The 20,351-nt window shown below is 40.5% G+C and overlaps 1 protein-coding gene across 4 annotated transcripts in view; it reads left to right on the top strand.

Moving 5' to 3' along the window:
* Positions 1-20,351, top strand: part of RPS6KA2 (ribosomal protein S6 kinase A2) — a 483,007-nt gene that overhangs the window by 378,630 nt on the left and 84,026 nt on the right. For all 4 annotated transcript variants that reach the window (XR_006280060.1, XM_038396537.2, XM_038396539.2 and 1 more), the window contains 2 exons: positions 1,812-1,882; positions 2,875-2,963. Coding sequence is in view for 3 of the 4 variants with exons in the window: in XM_038396537.2 (XP_038252465.1) it covers positions 1,812-1,882; positions 2,875-2,963 (160 nt within the window). In the remaining variant the exon portion in view is untranslated. The remainder of the gene's footprint in view (positions 1-1,811; positions 1,883-2,874; positions 2,964-20,351) is intronic.

The following is a 20,351-nucleotide window of genomic DNA, read 5'->3' as shown; positions in this document are numbered from 1 at the left end:
TCTGAGCTATTGAAGTCCTCAAATCATGGTTTAAAGACTTCAAGGTGCAGAGAATCCTCCAGCAAGTAACCTATGCCCCATGCTCCAGAGGAAGGTGAAAAACCCCTAGGGCCTCTTCCAATCTGCCCTGGAGGAAAATTCCTTCCTGACCCCAAATATAGTGATCAGCTGAACCCTGAGCATATGAGCAAGATTCACCAGCCAGATACCCAGGAAAGAATTCTCTGTAGTAACTCAGATCCCACCTCATCTAACATCCCATCACAGGCATTAGCACTGTCCTGATTACTCCTAAACTAATATTTACTAACTAGCACGAGGTAATTAAAAATATTATAGGTTGAAGAAAGGCAAACAGAACAAAGCATGATCTTCTAGCACTTAGGCCTCTGGATGGAGAGCCGTGAGACCTGGGTTCTGCTACAAGTTCTGACAATGGCTTGTTTTTTGACCTTGGGCAAATCATTCTGCCTTTCTGTGCCTCAGTTTCCCCAGTTGGGATAATGAGGCTTGCCCACTTTTATAATATGCTTTGAGAGAGAAAGGTTTGAAAAGTCATTGTGAGTGCTAAGTATTATTATGAAGTACTTAGGGGAATTATTGATCTATTTAATTTGAAAAGGGGGGAGTCCAGCTAAAGGTTGAATAGTACCTTAATGCACAAGTGGTCCCCCAGAAATCAAAGGAGCTACTCCTCTGGTAAGGTACATCTCAACAGAAGGGTGACAGAATCTGGCACTTGTAAATATGAGCTTAACTATAACCACAAATATTAAACAGTATGTGTTTATTTACTGTTAAAAGACCCAAGACCTTACTTGGCCCTGACATAAGCAGACAGAATACCTGTTGACCTCAGTGGAAGTTGTCCTCATTTATGGCAGAGCTGAATTATGTCCCTGATCCTTGTTTTCCAGTGCACAATACCCATCATTGCTTATCATGGGGAATCAGCTACTACTTGTACATGCAAACAGTGCGGTGACTAGCGCTGTGTGAAACTCTCAGAATTCAACTCCAACCAGGCAAGCTCCCTTGATTTGGGCTTTTGTTACAAATGTGACATTCCAGTCAGGTTTGCTGAAAGAATCACTGCATTTCAGAGAGAAAAGGAGCACTTGTGGCACCTTAGAGACTAACAAATTTATTAGAGCATAAGCTTTCGTAGTATAGCTGTAGCTCACAAAAGCTTATGCTCTAATAAATTTGTTAGTCTCTAAGGTGCCACAAGTGCTCCTTTTCTTTTTGCGAATACAGACTAACACGGCTGCTACTCTGAAACCTGCATTTCAGAGGAATATTGGATGATGGATGGTTTCAGATGGACGGCGGGCAAAAATTGATGACCACTCTGGGCCTTTGCTTTGACTTTGTGGGTTCATTTAAACCTGAAACTCAAAGCAAAAATCATGGGGGTATGAACCCAGGTGAGCCAATACAGGTGGGAAAAAAGTTCATGCAAACCCTTGAGCACCAGACTTTTGTGCATCTCAACTAGTGCATGATTCTCCACACTACTGATGTGAACAGTTCCTTAGGCAGCTTTTTGAACTGAAATATAGTGTTGGTCTCTGATGTTCAATACTGTAGAAATGGGCTTGCCATAATAAAATCTCTTTTTGTATAGCTACAGTTTTTTAGACCTTTTTTGGCATAAACAGTACATTTTTACGAAATACTCATTGGTGTTTGAAATTAATAGAAAACAAGATAATGGAAAGTATTACAGTATGGTGCACTGTCAGATGGAATCTTGTATATATACACTGTATGTGCTTATTTGATTTACCATTTTTATTGTTATTCTACAGTTTGAGATGCTGACAGGGTCATTACCATTCCAGGGAAAAGACAGAAAGGAGACAATGGCTCTCATTCTCAAGTAAGTAGTAATGTCTGTTTGGTTTATCTACTAAGTACTTGTTAGCTCTATTCCTTGGATGAGCCATTGATCCTAAGTACATTTAACTGCATAAAATATATAGAACAAGAATAAATATACATAGAGGCTGAGATTTTCAAAGCTGCACGTGGAGTTAGATGTAAATCTCCTACTAATGTCAGCGTTATTGTGTGCCTAAATCCCCTAGGTGATTCACCCAGAGTAAATAACCACAAACTGTATTGCTAGTCTATGAGCATTCCATTGAGGGGGTGGCCTTGCAGAAAAAATATATGTGGCCATATAATAAAAGATGATGATATATAAAAGGGTGCAGAGCTAAAGTTGTACACACAACCTGCACGTTGTCATTCCTGACTTTCGAGTCCTTTCCTGTGCAAACCTGACATTGATTTAATGCTGAGCATGTGCATAAATGTTTGCAAGATCGAAACCATAGTCCCTGCCAAATTTCTTATTTCTGCCGTCCACCACTGAAGCATCAGAGCTATTAAAAACCAAATACAATTTTTAATAATGCAAAATGTGTATTTTATTATCACTCTCTTCATTCTTGAAAATGTCTAGGCCATTTAAGATCAAACTTTCCAAAAAGTTTGCTCTTGGATTGAGAAAAAATCTGCCAAATTTAATCCAGAAAGGTAAAACTGAAAAAAGATTATAAATAGCTGAAAATGAGCCAGTAGTAGAATTAGTAACCCTTGAGCAACATTAACTATAACATGGTGTTATGTGCTTCCAGTCAGGAGTTGTTCCCAGTGACATCAATGGTAAAACTTCCTTTAACCTTGATGGGTGCAGGACTGGCCCCTCCATTTGTGGGCTGCCTAATCTGTCTAGGTATTATATCTTTGGTGACAAATGTGTATGGGTGTCTGCATGTCCCAATTAATTTCAGTTATAAAATGCAGGTGTGGATTTGAAATTTTTTGAAAAATATTTTTTTCTTTTCAAGTGTTCTGTTTTTTCAGAGCCAAGCTAGGAATGCCTCAGTTTTTGAGCATAGAAGCCCAAAGTTTGCTGAGAGCCCTCTTCAAAAGGAACCCATCCAACAGATTAGGTATGGATGCTCATTTGATTTCTGTACAATATGGTGGTGATAATTTTCCTCAATGCATTTTAACTGGTTGTTATCCTCTCCATTACATATACATTTATATTCATATTTATTCTGCAGCAAAACACAAGCATTACTAGAGAGAAGCAAGGAAGTCAAGCATAGCACTAGAATCCAAAGCATGAGATTAATTCATGATTTTTTTCTTCAGCGAAGACGGGAAGTAAATCACCAACCTTTATGAATTGCATAAGAAAACTCCTGTGGATAGTAATACAGGAAAATGAGAACCCAGTCAGGTATTTTAATGAGCTCTCTATATTTCTGCTCCACATCTTGGAGGGGGGTGAAGGAGAGAAGAAGAATTCTTGCAAAGCCACTCAGATTAAATTTCTGTGCAGTCTTGTTTGATTTAGTGGGAGCATTTTGAACAAAGGGCCTGCCCCTCTTTATCACCTTAAAATGATTGTCTGCTTTATCAAAGATTTTGTTTTACTCTACTTTCATTATTGCAACCAGTTATGTTTGAATAAGCATAGAGGATGTTTTTGATTTATTTATGTAAAGCCATCTCTGCCTATACTAAAGAGTTCCGTTAGGAAACTCACGGTATTTTGTGGGGGGTTATGTAGGAGACTTAGTTTTAGCAGGTGGTTCCTTTGCAAATTTGTTCCCTAGAGATTTTAGTGAAAAACAAGAGTAACCATAGCAAACTGAGGACATCAAAGTCATAGCATTATGTTATTATTTTAAAATGTTACCTCTGTCTGTAAAAATATTGTAGGTTCCTTCCAACTCTCTCGTCTCTTGCTCTGTTCTGGGTGAATAAGAGAATAACTTGCTTTCTAAAGTAGAGGGGTGCAAGGGGAAAAATGGTTGCAACAAGATGTGTTTCCTCCTCTACTCTCCCAGTTTCTCTGTTCTCTCCTGCCTCCTATTCTCTTACCAGCTTACACCTCCTATGTCCAATGTATCCATTTTTCTTCACTACTATCATCCTCTATTCATTCTCCTTTTGCCATCTTTAAAAGTCTTGAATGCCACTGTTATTACCAAATTTCCACTGGCACGTGATACCTCAGTATACAATTTGGTACAGTTCTCAGATGTGAGACTTAGTGAAGGAAAAAAAGAACAAAGAGAAATTTTGAAGCCTGTGATCCTAAAATTCCACCTGACGATGTCGCTAAGAAAAGGTTGAAATTATTTTCCAAATATTTGTGATTTTTTCCCCATTTCTGAAATATTAATTTATTGTCTCAATAAAGATGCAGTATTACACCTAGAAGGCCATAAAGCACTAATAAAATGCAGAGTGTACTGCACAGAACTTCAAAAAATAGCGTTAGTCAAACCTCTGAACATATTCAAAGTTTAGGTTCAACACAAGGGGAAATAATATATTCCTTTATAGCTTTTTTGTTGTAATTCTCCATCTCGATACTCTATTCAAGAACAAAAGCTATTTTACTCTAGAATAATTTCTCCTCTTTAGAAATAAGGGAAGTAAGGTTTTCACATATATTTATAACGTACTGTAAGATATCCTTCTCCACCAGTCAGCCACATCATCTAGCTCTTCTGTGTATTCTCTGTTGTATCAGTGGGAGTATATTGCTCTAGAAATTGTAGGTGGCTATAAAGAAAAGGCCTCAGGGAAAAGAAGAATAGTTGATCTTTGACTTCTGTAAGATCTGTCACAGGAAAGGAAATAACTAATTGGTCCTCATTAAATAGACAGTTGGCTGACATCAGCACCCAAGGGGTTTTGGCAGCTAATTAATTACTTTCCTTTTTGCAAGTAAGACGCATCATAGCGTAAATACTAAGAAACTTTTGAAAAGCAGGATGCTGTTATCTCCTGTAACTTTTATGCTGTTTAGATTTTTGCGGGATCGGGAATAGGGGTAGGAGAGCAAAGCTAAATTAAGCACATAACTTGTTCCGAGATGTGTAAAAAGCAAGTGGTGCAGGAGAGATTTTTTTCACCCCTGGCTTTCATACTTAGTTGTTCAATCACTTGAGGTGGTGTCATGGAGGGATCTACTACACAGAACATTTGATCCCACATGTAGCAGTCACAGCATTAGCATTCTGACTGACAGTTGTTAGCAAGATGTTTGGCAGCCCAATTACATCACCATCTGGCTCAGCTATGGTTCTTGAAATTTCTAATAATAACCTTGTGTGGAAAATGGAAGCTTCCCTCTTGCTATCTGTGTCCTTGTGCAGCTGAGTGACCTTTTAGTGCTTTGCTAACGTACAAAAATTAACATTCTTCAAGTATATGTCAGGGTAGAGCCACTGAAGGTGCTCATGCGCCTCACGTGCACGGGACTGGACAGTTTAAAGTAGCAGCGTCGGTCAGGGCTGCACATGTACCATGTGCCTTCTCATGCTCTTATGCAAAGGCGTAAAGAGTGAAGTGACTGCACCCTCCCACAGTTCCGTCGTCTTATTTATTGCAGTGAGACAGAATCTCCAGGTTTCTAACCCACTAGCTCTTAATTTTGGCTAAACATTCTGAATTTCTTCAGAACTCTTTTGATTAACTTAATATTTGACTGTTGTGCTCATATCAACCCATCTTATGAGTAACAACAACTAGATCCCCCTGTACACACCTTCATGCCCAGAGATCCTTAACTTGGTAGACCTAAACCTACCAGCTTCAAACCCTATCCGTCCTGCTATGGACTAATCCCCTTAAAAGATGGACATAGTAGGTGCCTCTTCTGTTTAAGGGGACATGGGGCCAAACTCCATCTTTTGGAACAATTCATGAGTGTCATCAGACCCTGAGATCTTGCGAGTGGACAAGCCACCATTATTCAGCATCTCTGTTGAAGACTGGTGCAGAAAAAATTGTGTCAAGAAAGAAACTTGTGCTGGCACTGACATTGACATTGCCACCTCTGGTCCCATTCTCTGTCCCCTCCCCAATGGACACTTATCACAGATGCTTCAGTGGGCTGGAATACCCAGATGAACCACCTACAGATTCAGGGCCATGATCTCAGGATGACCTGAGATGACACATGAATGTCCAGGAGCTGGGAGACAAGACTGGCCTTCAAAGCATTCCTGCCTGTTCTGTGGAATTCCGCAGTGCAAATCCTGCAACACATGTTGGTGATGCACTATGTAAACAAACAAGGAAGTGCCTGATCATCCCCTCTTCTGCCAAGAAACCATCAGGCTATAGAAGTGGTGACATCAACACAGGATAATCCCACTGGGTCTAAACCTCCTAGGGCTCAGTGAAGACCTGGCAGACTTCTTAAGCAGTCACCCAGTGACCAACCACAAGGGGTCACTGAAGGAGTTTATCATAGACCTCATATTCTACCCCCATAATAGACTTATTCACCACAGGGAACAATATCAAATGCATGAATTTCTGTTCCAGAAGAGGTGTGAGCCTGGGATTATTGCCAGATGCTTTTCTTTTGCAGTAATCTGGAGGATTCATATATGCCTTGCCACCAATTCTCCAGGATAATATCCAAGATCAGGAGGGACAAGGTTACAGACATCCTGGTAGACCCTTACTGGTCAAGATAGTTTTGGCTGTCAGACCTGCTACAGATGGCCCCATGACATCCCATTCACCTCCTGGCCTGCCTGGACATATCACAGAATCAAAGTCAGCAGCCAGACCTGCCATTGTTACACCTAATGGCTCAGATGTTGGCTGTTTGAACAGTACTGACAGAGACTGCTCCCTATAGGTTCAAAAGATTCCCATACAAAGCAGAAAATCCTCCATCAGGAAGACTTATGCCTCAAAGTGGAAAAGATTTTCTATATGGGCATCCCAACATGGTTTGGACCCAGTTGAGGCAGCAACACTGAAGATCCTAGACTATGCTGTTTCTGAAACAGGCAAAACTATCATTTAATTCTCCCAAAGTCCACTTGGCAGCATTATCTGTGTGTGACACTCTGGCACAGTCAAATCTTCACACTCAAAGATACTGAAATTCTTTAAGGGCCTTCTTCATATTAGCCCTCTATTTAAGGACTTGACTCCCTCATGAGACCGCATTGTTATTCTTCTGAAGTGTATGGACCCTCCCTTTTGAACCAGTGACAGAATACTCCGTGCACCCTTACCATCAAGAGGATTATTGTGGTGACTGTCACCTCAGCTTGGAGAGTCAGTGAACACTAGACTCTCATGGCTGGACTGCTGTCTTTCATATGAACAAGGTGGTACTCAGACTACACCCCAATTTTACCTCCAAGGTGGTCTGAGACTTTCACCAAAAAATCAATTACCTTGCCAGTCTTCTTCCCAAAGCCACACTCACCAGTGGTAGAGAAGAAACAGCACACTTTAGACATATCCACATATCCATATCCTCTGCTGTATTACCATAATGGAACCAAGCCAAAGTTTTATCTGACTCGCCACTTTGTGATCATTTCTGGTTCGTCCAAAGGCCAAGCCATCTCACCTCAATGAATTTCCAAGTGGATCATATAATGCATTTCCACCAGTTATCAGTTGGCTGGAGAGCCTTTCCATTTGAATATCCAGGCACATTCTACCAGAGCACAAGCGGCATCTGTCACCTGCTTCAGAAACTTTCCGATCTTATGCTCTTATAGATTCATAGATACTAAGGTCAGAAGGGACCACTCTGATCATCTAGTCCGACCTCCTGCACAGCGCAGGCCACAGAATGTCACCCACCACTCCTATGAAAAACCTCACCCATGTCTGAGCTATTGAAGTCCTCAAATCATGGTTCAAAACTTCAAGGAGCAGAGAAGCCTCCCTCCAGTCAACCATGCCCCATGCTACAGAGGAAGGCAAAAAAACCTCCAGGGCCTCTCCAATCTGCCCTGGAGGAAAACTCCCTCCCGACCCCAAACATGGCAATCAGCCAAACCCTGAGCACATGGGCAAGATTCACTAGCCAGATACCCAGGAAAGAATTTTCTATAGTAAATCAGATCCCATCCATCTAATATCCCATCTCAGGGGATTTGGCCTATTTACCCTGAATATTTAAAGATCAATTACTTACCAAAATCCCATTATCCCATCATACCATCTCCTCCATAAACTTATCGAGTAGAATCTTAAAGCCAGATAGATCTTTTGCCCCCACTGCTTCCCTTAGAAGGCTATTCCAAAACTTCACTCCTCTGATGGTTAAAAACCTTCGTCTGATTTCAAGTCTAAACTTCCTGGTGGCCAGTTTATACCCATTTGTTCTTGTGTCCACATTGGTGCTGAGCTTAAATAATCCCTCTGATATATTTAAAGAGAGCAATCATATCTCCCCTCAACCTTCTTTTAGTTAGGCTAAACAAGCCAAGCTCCTTGAGTCTCCTTTCATAAGACAAGTTTTCCATTCCTCGGATCATCCTAGTAGCCCTTCTCTGTACCTGCTCCAGTTTGAATTCATCCTTTTTAAACATGGGAGACCAGAACTGCACACAGTATTCTAGGTGAGGTCTCACCAGTGCCTTGTATAACGGTACTAAAACCTCCTTATCCCTACTGGAAATGCCTCTCCTGATGCATCCCAAAACCGCATTAGCTTTTTTCACAGCCATATCACATTGGCAGCTCATAGTCATCCTATGATCAACCAATACTCCAAGGTCCTTCTCCTCTTCCGTTACTTCTAATTGATGCGTCCCCAGCTTATAACTAAAATTCTTGTTATTAATCCCTAAATGCATAACCTTACACTTCTCACTATTAAATTTCATCCTATTACTATTACTCCAGTTTACAAGGTCATCCAGATCCTCCTGTATAATATCCCGATCCTTCTCCGAATTGGCAATACCTCCCAGCTTTGTATCATCTGCAAACTTTATTAGCACACTCCCACTTTTTGTGCCAAGGTCAGTAACAAAAAGATTAAATAAGATTGGTCCCAAAACCGATCCCTGAGGAACTCCACTGGTAACCTCCCTCCAACCTGACAGTTCGCCTTTCAGTAGGACCCGTTGCAGTCTCCCCTTTAACCAATTCCTTATCCACCTTCTGATGTTCATATTGATCCCCATCTTCTCCAATTTAACTAATAATTCCCCATGTGGCACGGTATCAAATGCCTTACTGAAATCTAGGTAAATTAGATCCACTGCATTTCCTTTATCTAAAAAATCTGTTACTTTTTCAAAAAAGGAGATTAGGTTGGTTTGGCACGATCTACCTTTTGTAAAACCATGTTGTATTTTGTCCCATTTACCATTGACTTCAATGTCCTTAACTACTTTCTCCTTCAAAATTTTTTCCAGAACCTTGCATACTACAGATGTCAAACTAACTGGCCTGTAGTTACCTGGATCACTTTTTTTTCCTTTCTTAAAAATAGGAACTATATTAGCAATTCTCCAATCATTCGGTACTATTCCTGAGTTTACAGATTCATTAAAAATTCTTGCTAATGGGCTTGCAATTTCAGGTGCCAATTCCTTTAATATTCTTGGATGAAGATTATCTGGGCCCCCCGATTTAGTCCCATTAAGCTGTTTCAGTTTCGCTTCTACCTCTGATATGGTAATATCTACCTCTATATCCTCCTTCCCATTTGTCATGCTACCATTATCCCCAAGATCCTCTTTAGCCTTATTAAAGACTGAGGCAAAGTATTTGTTTAGATATTGGGCCATGCCTAGATTATCTTTAACCTCCGCTCCATCCTCAGTGTTAAGCGGCCCCACTTCTTCCTTCTTAGTTTTCTTCTTATTTATATGGCTATAGAACCTTTTACTATTGGTTTTAATTCCCTTTGCAAGGTCCAACTCTACTCGACTTTTAGCCTCTCTGACTTTATCCCTACATCTTCTGACCTCAATTAGGTAGGTTTCCTTGCTGATCCCTCCCATCTTCCACTCCCTGTATGCTTTCTGCTTCTTCATAATCACCTCTCTAAGATGCTTGCTCATCCAGCTTGGTCTACAACTCCTTCCTATGAATTTTTTCCCCTTTCTTGGGATACAGGCTTCCGATAGCTTCTGCAGTTTTGATTTAAAGTAATCCCAGGCCTCAACTGCCTTTAGATCCATAAGTTCTTCAATCCAATCCACTTCCCTAACTAATTGCCTTAATTTTTGAAAGTCAGCCCTTTTGAAATCAAAAACCCTAGTTGCAGATTTATTTTTGTTAATCCTTCCATTTAGTTTGAACTGAATTAGCTCATGATCACTTGAGCCAAGATTGTCCCCTACAACCATTTCTTCTATGAGGTCCTCGCTACTCACCAAAATTAAATCTAAAATGGCATCCCCTCTATTCGGTTCAGCAGCTACTTGATGAAGGAATCCATCAGCTATCGCATCTAGGAAAATCTGAGCCCTATTATTATTACTAGCACTGGTCCTCCAGTCTATATCTGGGAAGTTAAAGTCTCCCATGATCATGCCGTTTCCATTAGTATTTACTTTATTAAAGACATTAAAAAGGGCTGTATCCATATCCAAATTAGATCCCGGAGGTCTATAGCACACCCCAAGCACTATCGTAGGAGAGGCTTTACTAGTTTTCTTCCCCAATGTAATTTTTGCCCAGACAGACTCTGTCTTATCCATTGCATCGCTTCTTATTTCTTTACATTCTACCTCATCATTGATATACAATGCTACTCCACCCCCTTTACCTTTGTTTCTGTCTTTCCTAAAGAGCACATACCCTTCAATACCTGTAGTCCAGTCATGACTACTATTCCACCATGTTTCTGTTATCCCTATAATATCTGGTTTCACTTCCTGCACCAGTAGCTCTAGTTCCTCCATTTTGTTACCTAGACTCCTCGCATTGGTGTACAAATATCTTAATTTTTGCTGTTTGGCCTCGCTCACATTTTGTACCCTATTAGGCACAGTCATTCTACATCCAGTATAACCTATTAGACTAGTATCCACACCGCCCTCACTCCTTATATACATTCTCCTACCCACGGCTGTATCCATTCTTACTTCATCTTCTTCCCTCTCAATGCTAAAATCTGGCGTGGAGATTTTCTGGACATCTCCCATCCATCTCCACCCAATTCCTAGTTTAAAGCTCTCTTTATCAGTTGTGCCAGCCTCGATCCTAGAAGTCTATTTCCTTCCCTACTGAGATGAAGTCCATCCCGAGAGAACTGACCTCTGTCCGTGAATGCCTCCCAGTGGTCATACATCCCAAAGCCCTCCTTATAGCACCACTGTCTAAGCCATCTGTTGACAGTCATAATCTTGTCAGACCTTTGTTGCTCTTCTCTAGGAACAGGAAGGATCCTGCTAAAGATCACCTGAGCCTCAATTTCCTTAAGCGTCTTCCCCAGCCTAGCATAGTATCCCTTAATACTTTCCAGCGAGAATCTAGCCGTATCATTTGTTCCCACATGAAGGATAATTAGGGGATTCTTTCCCGCTCCCTTTAGGATCCTTTTCAACCTCAGGTCTACATCCCGTATCTTAGCACCCGGAAGACAGCACACCCTTCTATTCTCAGGATCAGCTCTAGTTACAGGCCTGTCTATTCTTCTCAATAAAGAGTCCCCGATCACATAGACCTGCCTTTTCCTGGTGACAGTGCTATTCTCCAGTCTCTCCCCTGTTCTCTCTGGCTGCAAGTTCTTTCCATTCCTATTTTCCCTTACAATCTTCTTCAACCCATCCTGTATCCTCCTGGGGCTCATATTTGGTGTAGTCTCCGTTGACTCTTCCCCTTTTTCTATAGGGCTAGCCTCTCTTCTCTTCTTCCTTACCCTTCCACCTTCAACAAGTACCTGCTGAGCCCCTTCTTCATTTTCCAACTCTGAAAACCTGTTCCTAAGCTCTATTTCTCCTTCACTAGCCCGTCTTTTTCTCTGCCTGGTTCTTTGAGTCACATGTTTCCACTGACCACTTTCCTCATCCAGTCTCTCCTCAAAATTCCCCAGCCCTGCTTCCATCTGTGAGTCTGAGCTTTTCCCTTCAGATACCTCATATCTTTGCTCCATCATCTGCTCAAACCCCTTCCTAAACTCAACCAGACTTTCCACCTGCATCTCCAAACCTCGGATCTTTTCCTCCATCAGCTCTATCAGACGGCATTTCATGCAGAAAAAACTCTTACCGGTTCCCCCCTCCAGGATCATGTACACACCACAGCTTCCACATCCAGTCATCCTCAATGTGTCTTTCACTGCAGGAGTCACTCCCACAGCTGCCTCTGTATCTGTCATCTCTTTCCCACCTAAATCCTGTTAATCTGGGAAACACAAGCCACACCAAAAAGACCACAACCCCCTAGCAAAAGCAAACCCCAAACAAGCACCACAATCCAAACTCCCCTTGCAAACTCCCACTCAAACTCCCCTGTTTAGAGCTCTGTTTGCTAGCTCCTGTGCCGCTGCAGCTGTCTGTGCCACTGCCTGACTGGCTGGCTACCTTTATAGGGCCCCTAGTCAGAAGCCCCACCCCCTAGGCAGGGCTCAGCTGCTCTCTCAGCACAAAGCCCCACCCCCTAATCAGGCTCAGCTGCTCTCCCAGCACAAAACCCCTACACACACACAAATACAAATACTAAAAATACAATACCAAGTACAACTACCTTCTCCTCCAACAGAACTCCCACTCAAACTCCCCTGTTTAGAGCTCTGTTTGCTAGCTCCTGTGCCGCTGCAGCTGTCTGGCAGCTGATATGGCAGCCACCAAGTTCAGGAGAACAGTTCTCCAATCGCTGATGCAGCTGAAATTCTTCACTCCCACCATCCTAAGGGGAACTGATTGCTAGTCACCTACAGCAGGACCCATACTGACACATACTCAAAGAAGAAAGAATGGTCACTCTACAGAAACTGGTTCTTTGGAATGTTGTAGTCACTGTGGATCTCACAAATAGCCCGTCATCCTCACATTCAGAGTCCTTAAGTAACACAGGCTTCAAATGGCAAGAGAACTCAGAGTTTGGGACCACTCTCTCCTTTATGTCCTCACACAAGAGCATGAGAAGGCACAAGGGCGCATGCACAGGCCAAACAGACACTGCTTTTCAGCAATTTCCTATCTCACACACATGAGGCTCATGTAGTCCTACAGAGGGAGTCACTACAGGATCTCGAATAACCACAACTACTCTAGGGTAAGTAACTGTTCTTTCTATTGTATTACAAAGATGAAGGGAATAAAATCGATATTCTGATTTTTATAACCTACATGTTGCTTAACTACTGAGGTAATATTTGTTGAAGCAAACCTATTGGCTATTACTGGACCTAATCCAACCTCTATTGAAATCAATGGGAATCTTTCCAATGGCAGTTGAATCAGACCCTTTTTAAGAACTAACTCAATTTAAAAGTATATTCAATAGCTATGTTAAAAAGAAAGTTAAAGTTGCAAAGTCAAGCATTAAGAAGTTAGGATAAGCCAGAATTAGCCTTGCCAATCCCATCTTAATTTGTCTCCCTTGGCTTTAATGAGACATAGGCTCCAAAGCACCTAAAACCACTTTTGAAAATGGGACTTACACTCCTAAGTCACTTAGGCACTCCTGAAAATTTTACCTACAGTCTTTAATTATATGATCCCATACTATTTTTTCCACAGGATCCTGCCCTCATTCAGTGCACAGGATGGTCAGTGCTCACTGTAGGGGTAGTTATTCAATATTATTTTTATGCTTAACCACACACCATTCAAACCCTGCACTGAATACAGAATTATTAATTTCCTCATGGGCATTTCCCTGGTGTTCTCATTGTAATGTTTGAGTGCACTTCATAAACACCTAGTGACTTATGTTTACAGCACTTCTCTGAGGTGAGGGGTGGCATTAGACCCAATTTACAGTTGAGGAACTGAGGCACAGAGAGATTAAAGCCAAAAGTGTCGACTGATTTTTTGGTGCCCAATTTAACACACCTAAGACCTGATTTTTTTTCAGAAAACTTAGCATTTTTATGGCACTTTATATGTTCAAAGCACAGCTCCCATTGACTTCAGTTGCAGCTGAATCTGCAAATCTGGCCAAAGTCTCTCAAGTTGGGCAACCATAAAGTAAGGAACACACAGGTAGTGACCACCTGTGAAAAATGTGGGTTTAAGTGACTTGCCCAGCATCACATAAGCATTCTGTGGCACAGTCAGGAATAGACTCCAGTTCTCCAGTGTGGAATTCAGCTGCAATTCACCACAAGACCAAGTTCTGAAAATACTGGCTAGATTTTCTCCATTATGATGGGAAGTAGTTGAGGATCAAGGTTTTAAAGCTTGATGCTTACTGTGATAATAAAGAGATTGGGAAGGAGGGGGAGGTATTAATTATAGCAGAAGAACAGTGAATAAAAATTTAGTTTTTAAAGCCAAGGCAAAGCAAAATACTATAGAAAGGGAGTTATTGTCTTTCACTAATATAAATATTTGTTAATATTATTAAGCTTTCATTAATATGATTCATATCCATCAATATTAGTAATCTTATTAATAAATCAATAAATTAATATTATTAATGCTTTATTGATTTAGCGGTATTATTAATCTTGCGTTAATATTACATTAACATTACCAGGCATTTCTGGGGTACTGGTGAAGTGCTTGTTGTAAATATCTGTGTTGGGACTAATGACATGAAAATTAAAAGGCAGGATGATTACAATAATGTTGTTAGTAATGAGTGGAGGAGTATTTACATGAACTCGATAATTGATCTAAATATTTGACAGAAGGCAGAACTTAAAAGGAGTACTTTGGCTTTATAGATCTTAGCCCACATTGGGCTAGGTATAACAGTCTATAGTTAAACAAAGATAGGATCAGATATTCTGGCACAGAAAACCCATGGAAAATTAAATGAAGCATGGTAAAATAAAGAAAGGGCTATATTATGGATCAAACACTTGTTTTCAGTTGCTTGTTCAGAAGTTTAGTGATCCAGAAAGCATTTGTATTGTCCACCAACGTGTTTCTAACCCTGGTAAATTGCAAGACACTAGACTTCAAAAATCACTTTATTCTGATTATAATCTTGCTTTTCTTTCCACTTTACTTATGATATTTTAACAAACAGTATTTCATGAAACCACAAGAATACTTGTTTGAAGCTATAGCAATCCTTCAGGTAATGAATTCTAAAATAATGACAGAATTAAAATGAGGGTGAGAGGGAGGGGAAGAAAAGGAAGATAGTAATCCCAGTTATCTAAATTTTGACAGTCTGATATCTTACAGTCATAGAAATGTAGGGCTGAAAGGGACCTCCAGAGGTCATCTAGTCCATTTCTGCCCTTCCCACCACCTCACCTCATTGGGCCAGGAATAAGTATATCTAGACCATCACCGAAAGGGGATTGTCTAACCTGTCATTAAAATCCTCCAATGGCAGGGATTCCACAGCCTTCCTTAGTAACCTACTCCAGTACTTAGCTATCCTTATAGTTGAAAGATTTTTCTAATATCTAACCTAAATATCCCTTGCTGCAAACTAAGCCAAATACTTTTTTCTGACCTACAGTGGATATGGACAAAGGATTGAGCACCATCAGCTTTATGATGACCTCATACATATTTGAAGACTGTTCCCATGATCCATCTTGACCTTCCTTTCCTTCTACTAAACATTCCCATTTCTTTTGACCTGTCTTCAGATGTCATGTTTTCTATGCCTCTTATCATTTTTGTTGCTGTCCTCTGGACTCTGTCCACTGTATTAATATCTTTGTTAAAGTCTGGTGCCCAAAACTGGACGCTGTACTCCAGCTGAGGCCTCACCAGTGCTGAGTATAGAGCAGAACAATTACCTCCTGTATCTTACATATGATACTTCTGCATTCCAGAATGACATTTGCCTTTTCACAACAGCATCACATTGTTGACTTATGTTGAATTTGTGATCCACTTGTACAGTATTAGAGCTTAAAACAAATGTTTTATGGAATAAAGTATTTGTTTCATTGGTATCCCCTCATGATAAATACTGTCTACCACATTCTGACTCAGATATAGTATGATCTATGCCTTCTGCTGTAAACTTGATTTGAGGGCAATAACACTGCTTTTGTAGCATTGCTCCCTGATTGAACACAATGAGTGCCAGACTGAAGAGCGGTGTACTTTTCAGTCCCTGAAATGGATAAATGGAATATCCAGGCAAACAAACATTCTGGGAAAGAAAAGGACCAGTGGGGAATGTTAATGCATCAAAATGCCAGGAATTTTGGAAACAAGAGGGCCTGATTCTCAAGGCCCTTTCATACCAATCAGGCAGCATAAATGAGTCTTAAGATGATCTTAAGGCCCCTTTACACAGTAGAGCAATATAAAGGGGCCTTAGTGTAACTGGAAATTCAGGTCAAAACAGTATCAATTGAAAGTGTGTTTCAATAGAGCTCAGGTTACAGCCAAAAAGGCAATATCACACTTTCCTTAAAAAACCTTAAAGAAGATGGGTGCTGAATCGAGATATACAAAATCTATTGTTCTGTCATACAGCACTCTACCAAAATAACGGATCTGATCATTGTGATGGATTTCCCACTCTGTCGTAAGTTTTGGATGAACTACACATTGCAAGTGATTCCATTAAATTGATTTTGAGTTCCTGCTGAAAGTAAAGCTATTATCCTCAGAAACTGAAAATCTGGAAAGCCTTTCTTTTCATTCCAAATGGCTAAATTAGCAACTTTCAAATTTCCTCTAGACCCCTTTCCCTCCCAGCAAGTTATCAAGGCCCCCTTCATCCATAGGGATTCAACAATCAAAATTAAATACCAGGAAAATATTATAAATATAGTTATCATTTTCTGACATTTTAGGCAGCTGAATAACATAGCATTAAAGCAATCTTAGGTGGTTGTTTTCCCCCTTGTTAACATGAGCTGTTTTGATATAACCGTATGCTTCATTGAATATATTTAAACTGCCTGTTTAGTTTAAGTGAAAATAGTGCTCAGTGACTACTCGTCTTGTATCCTCTGAACAAATCTCACAGCAGCCCACCATTTGGAAATCAGTGGGTTAAAAGAATAAATGTAAGCTGCTTGAGGCCTAATTCTGTAAAGAGAGCTGCATGGGTCAACCTCTACAACCCAGCAGACTCCCATGGACTTTAATAGGAATACTTAAGAGCATGAAATTCTGGCTGTCGCAGATCCCTTTGCAGAATCCAGGCCTTAATGAAAAAAATGATGGTGAGTAAAAGAAACAAAGGGAGAAAAATGTTGCCGGTCGTTGTGCGTGTTACATGCTATCGTTATATACCCTATGGAATATTCATCTTTTAGTCAAACATCTGTCAATCCACATGAATTTAGATACACTGATTATCTTGGTCTCTTTGTGCTTCCCTTCATCAAAAAAAGTATTTTATAGCACTATAGGTGTACGTGGCATTAGATAGTAGTGGAAATCTGATGAGCAAATATGAGGTGCTGAATACAGAGCACTCACCTTCCCTTTGACTTCAGTGGCATGAGGAGTACTCATCTCTTGTTAAAATTAGGCAATTTTAAGGACACTAGCAATTAAGGCCATTAAGGCAATTAGGCCATTCTAAAACTCGGTATTGGAATACGCTCACTGGAGATAGGCTTTCAAACTACGAAGTTCATGACAACAGATTTTTAACTTGTCAGAGCTCTGGGATGTTCAGATCTGGGGACTGGTTTAAGTTCCAGAGTGGTAGCCGTGTTAGTCTGTATCAGCAAAAACAACAAGGAGTCCTTGTGGCACCTTAGAAACTAACAAATGTATTTGGGCATAAGCTAAACAAATTTCCATGTAAATGGCATGGTATGTTTCTTTGGTGTACCCAGCAATCCTCCTCTAACAGAAGTTGTTGCCTTATTGTCTTCATTTGTCTTCAATTCTACAATCTTATTGAAAAATAATAAAAACACTCAAAATGCTTCAATTCATGTTAAGTCATTTAAAGAAATGAGATTGTAGTATTCAAAAACACCACTGAAGAGGGAAAAGGTTGATGATAGACTTATCTTGATATCAGAATCCCTGTCAGAAGGATGAGTCGTTTCTTCCACACAATAGGGAAGTGTTCCTAAGGCAATAGCAGGGGCAATTGTAAAGGGGCAAGGGATGGAATTGCAGGAGCAAAGAACAGAGGCAGAGAAACATCTGTCATACCCATCGTAGGGAATGTTACCAGCTGGTCACAGACTAAGGGCCATAACTGGGTCCTTTGAAGCCATAGGATTTTTTCCATTCATTTCAGGGAGATCTGGATTTGGCTATCAAATTTCGACATTGTGTAATGAAGAAGCATTATTACACATTATGAAGTTATCACTTATCTTTGTACACAAAACACATTCTTCCCTGTTATTTCTTCTAAGCACATTTGCTGGTCCTGGTACTCTTCTGATGCTGGGTTTATATTAGTGTAACTCAGTTGTTTTCAGTGGAGTTTTCACTTAGCTATACTAGTGTCAGTGAAATCAGAAGCCGACCTGCCATATATGTTTAGTAGGCAATCTGGACTGTGCCTTGAATTTGGATGATTGAAAATTCCTAATAAGAAATCTATGGAACAAGATTTGTAGCTGTCCACATTTTTGTATTTACTGATTTCTGGCTGCAGCCTGTTCTACGTTCAGAATACCAGGGGGAACAAATCAAAACTGTAAACACACCTATTCGGTCAGCTTTCCCATGTACATGGCTGAAAGCCCTGCATGTAATATGCAAGCAATATTTGTTTTTAATACCTAGTCATGAGCCAATGTTTAAGCAGGCTGTCGAATGCAGTTCTTGATCAGTGCACTTTAGCAAACATAATAATGTCTTGTGTGCATCGAAAGCAGATGTCACATTTTACAAAAGCTTGAGTTGACAAGGCATTTTACAAAACGGCTTGTTAGGAAGTACAAGTATTGCAAATAAAAGGCTTAGTTCGCTGGGGTACTGAGCACCCACAGCAAGGTACTCAGTGTCCTCAGCTCCCACTACTGTCAGTAGGAACTGAGATGCTCAACACATCTGGAGATGCTCAGCATCTCACAGGAAATGGCTTCAAAATTGCAATGCAGAATCTTCATCTCCAGGTGTTACTTTCCCCCATGGGAGAATGAAAGATGCTATTAATAAAAACAAATCAACCAATCACATGGCACACTCAGTCAAATCTGAAGGTTGTTTAATTATTACTGAACACCTGCTAATTTCCCTCAACCCAGTAAACTAAATGTGCTGAAAGGAATAAACAAGAAAGATGTTAAATGAAGTCATAAATCAAAAGTAATGAAAGAATTAGACATGTGCCACCAAACCCCATGGAGTTTTGCTAAATAATCAATAGAATAAATAAGAAACATAAGAAAGTTGTTAGTGAACAAAAAGTATCTATGACATTGGTGTGTTTGGTGCCAATACAAATGAGAACCAGGTGTCTCAAAATGGGCACCCAAAGCTTTGAAGTACCCAAAATCAGCTGACTCTTTGTGTAAATTTGAGCCTAAACTATGTGCACCAGAGTTTCCTCATGTGTAAACTGGAGTTAATAAAACTTAACTCTCATATGGTGGCTACAAATGTATACGTGTAAGTGCTAGGTAGCAGTAATATCATTGACCCCATGTCAGGAAGCCCTTTGGACGCCTAGTCCTGCCTGGTTTTATTCTGTTCTCTCTCTCTCTATTTTATTCTATTCTCTTTCTTCTCTCTCTCTATTCAGGCTCTTAGATCACACTCATCTTTGTAGTATCTGAGCACTGGTCTACACTGGGGGTGGGGAAGATCGATCTAAGTTACGCAACTTCAGCTATGTGAATAATGTAGCTGAAGTCAAATTACTTACCGTGGTGTCTCCACCACGTGAGTCGAGTGCTGCCGTTTCCCCCATCGACTCTGCCTGCGCCTCTCATGGTGCTGGAGTACAGGAGTAGACTAGACGTGGTAAATCGATTCCCGCTGGATCGATGGCTGACCGCCAGTCTGGCAGGTAGTGAAGACATACCCTTAGTGCCTTCCAGTAGTGCATTAAGCAATGTGCTAACATCTGGCACATGTAGTTGGTTGATACAGGGTCTATTTCACTTCACTAAAAGGTATAATTGTGAGCAGATGCGTAACACAATTAATATTAACAACAAAGAGGAAGGAATACAAGCCAGAATAGGGACAGAAAAGGTTAAAGAATATTTAGGTATGTTAGCTATATTCAAGTTGGCAGGGCCTGATGATATTCACCCTAGGGTACTTAAGGAACTAGCTGAGGCAATATCAAAACAATTATCTTTGTGAGTTCATGGAGAATGGGTGAGGTCCAACAGAACTGGAGAAGGGCAAACAGAGTACCTATCTTTAAAAAAGGGAACAAAGAGGACCTGGGAAATTATAGAGCAGTTAGCCTAACTTCAATATGTGGAAAGATACTGGAACATATTAAACAATCAGTTTGTAAGCACCTAGAGGATAATAGGGTGATAAGTAATACCAGCA

The sequence above is a fragment of the Dermochelys coriacea genome, chromosome 3, assembly GCF_009764565.3.
Source record: "Dermochelys coriacea isolate rDerCor1 chromosome 3, rDerCor1.pri.v4, whole genome shotgun sequence".
Classification (NCBI taxonomy): domain Eukaryota; kingdom Metazoa; phylum Chordata; order Testudines; family Dermochelyidae; genus Dermochelys; species Dermochelys coriacea.
The sequence above is the reverse complement of the archived record's forward strand: the minus strand, read 5'-3'. Positions and strand labels throughout refer to the sequence as shown.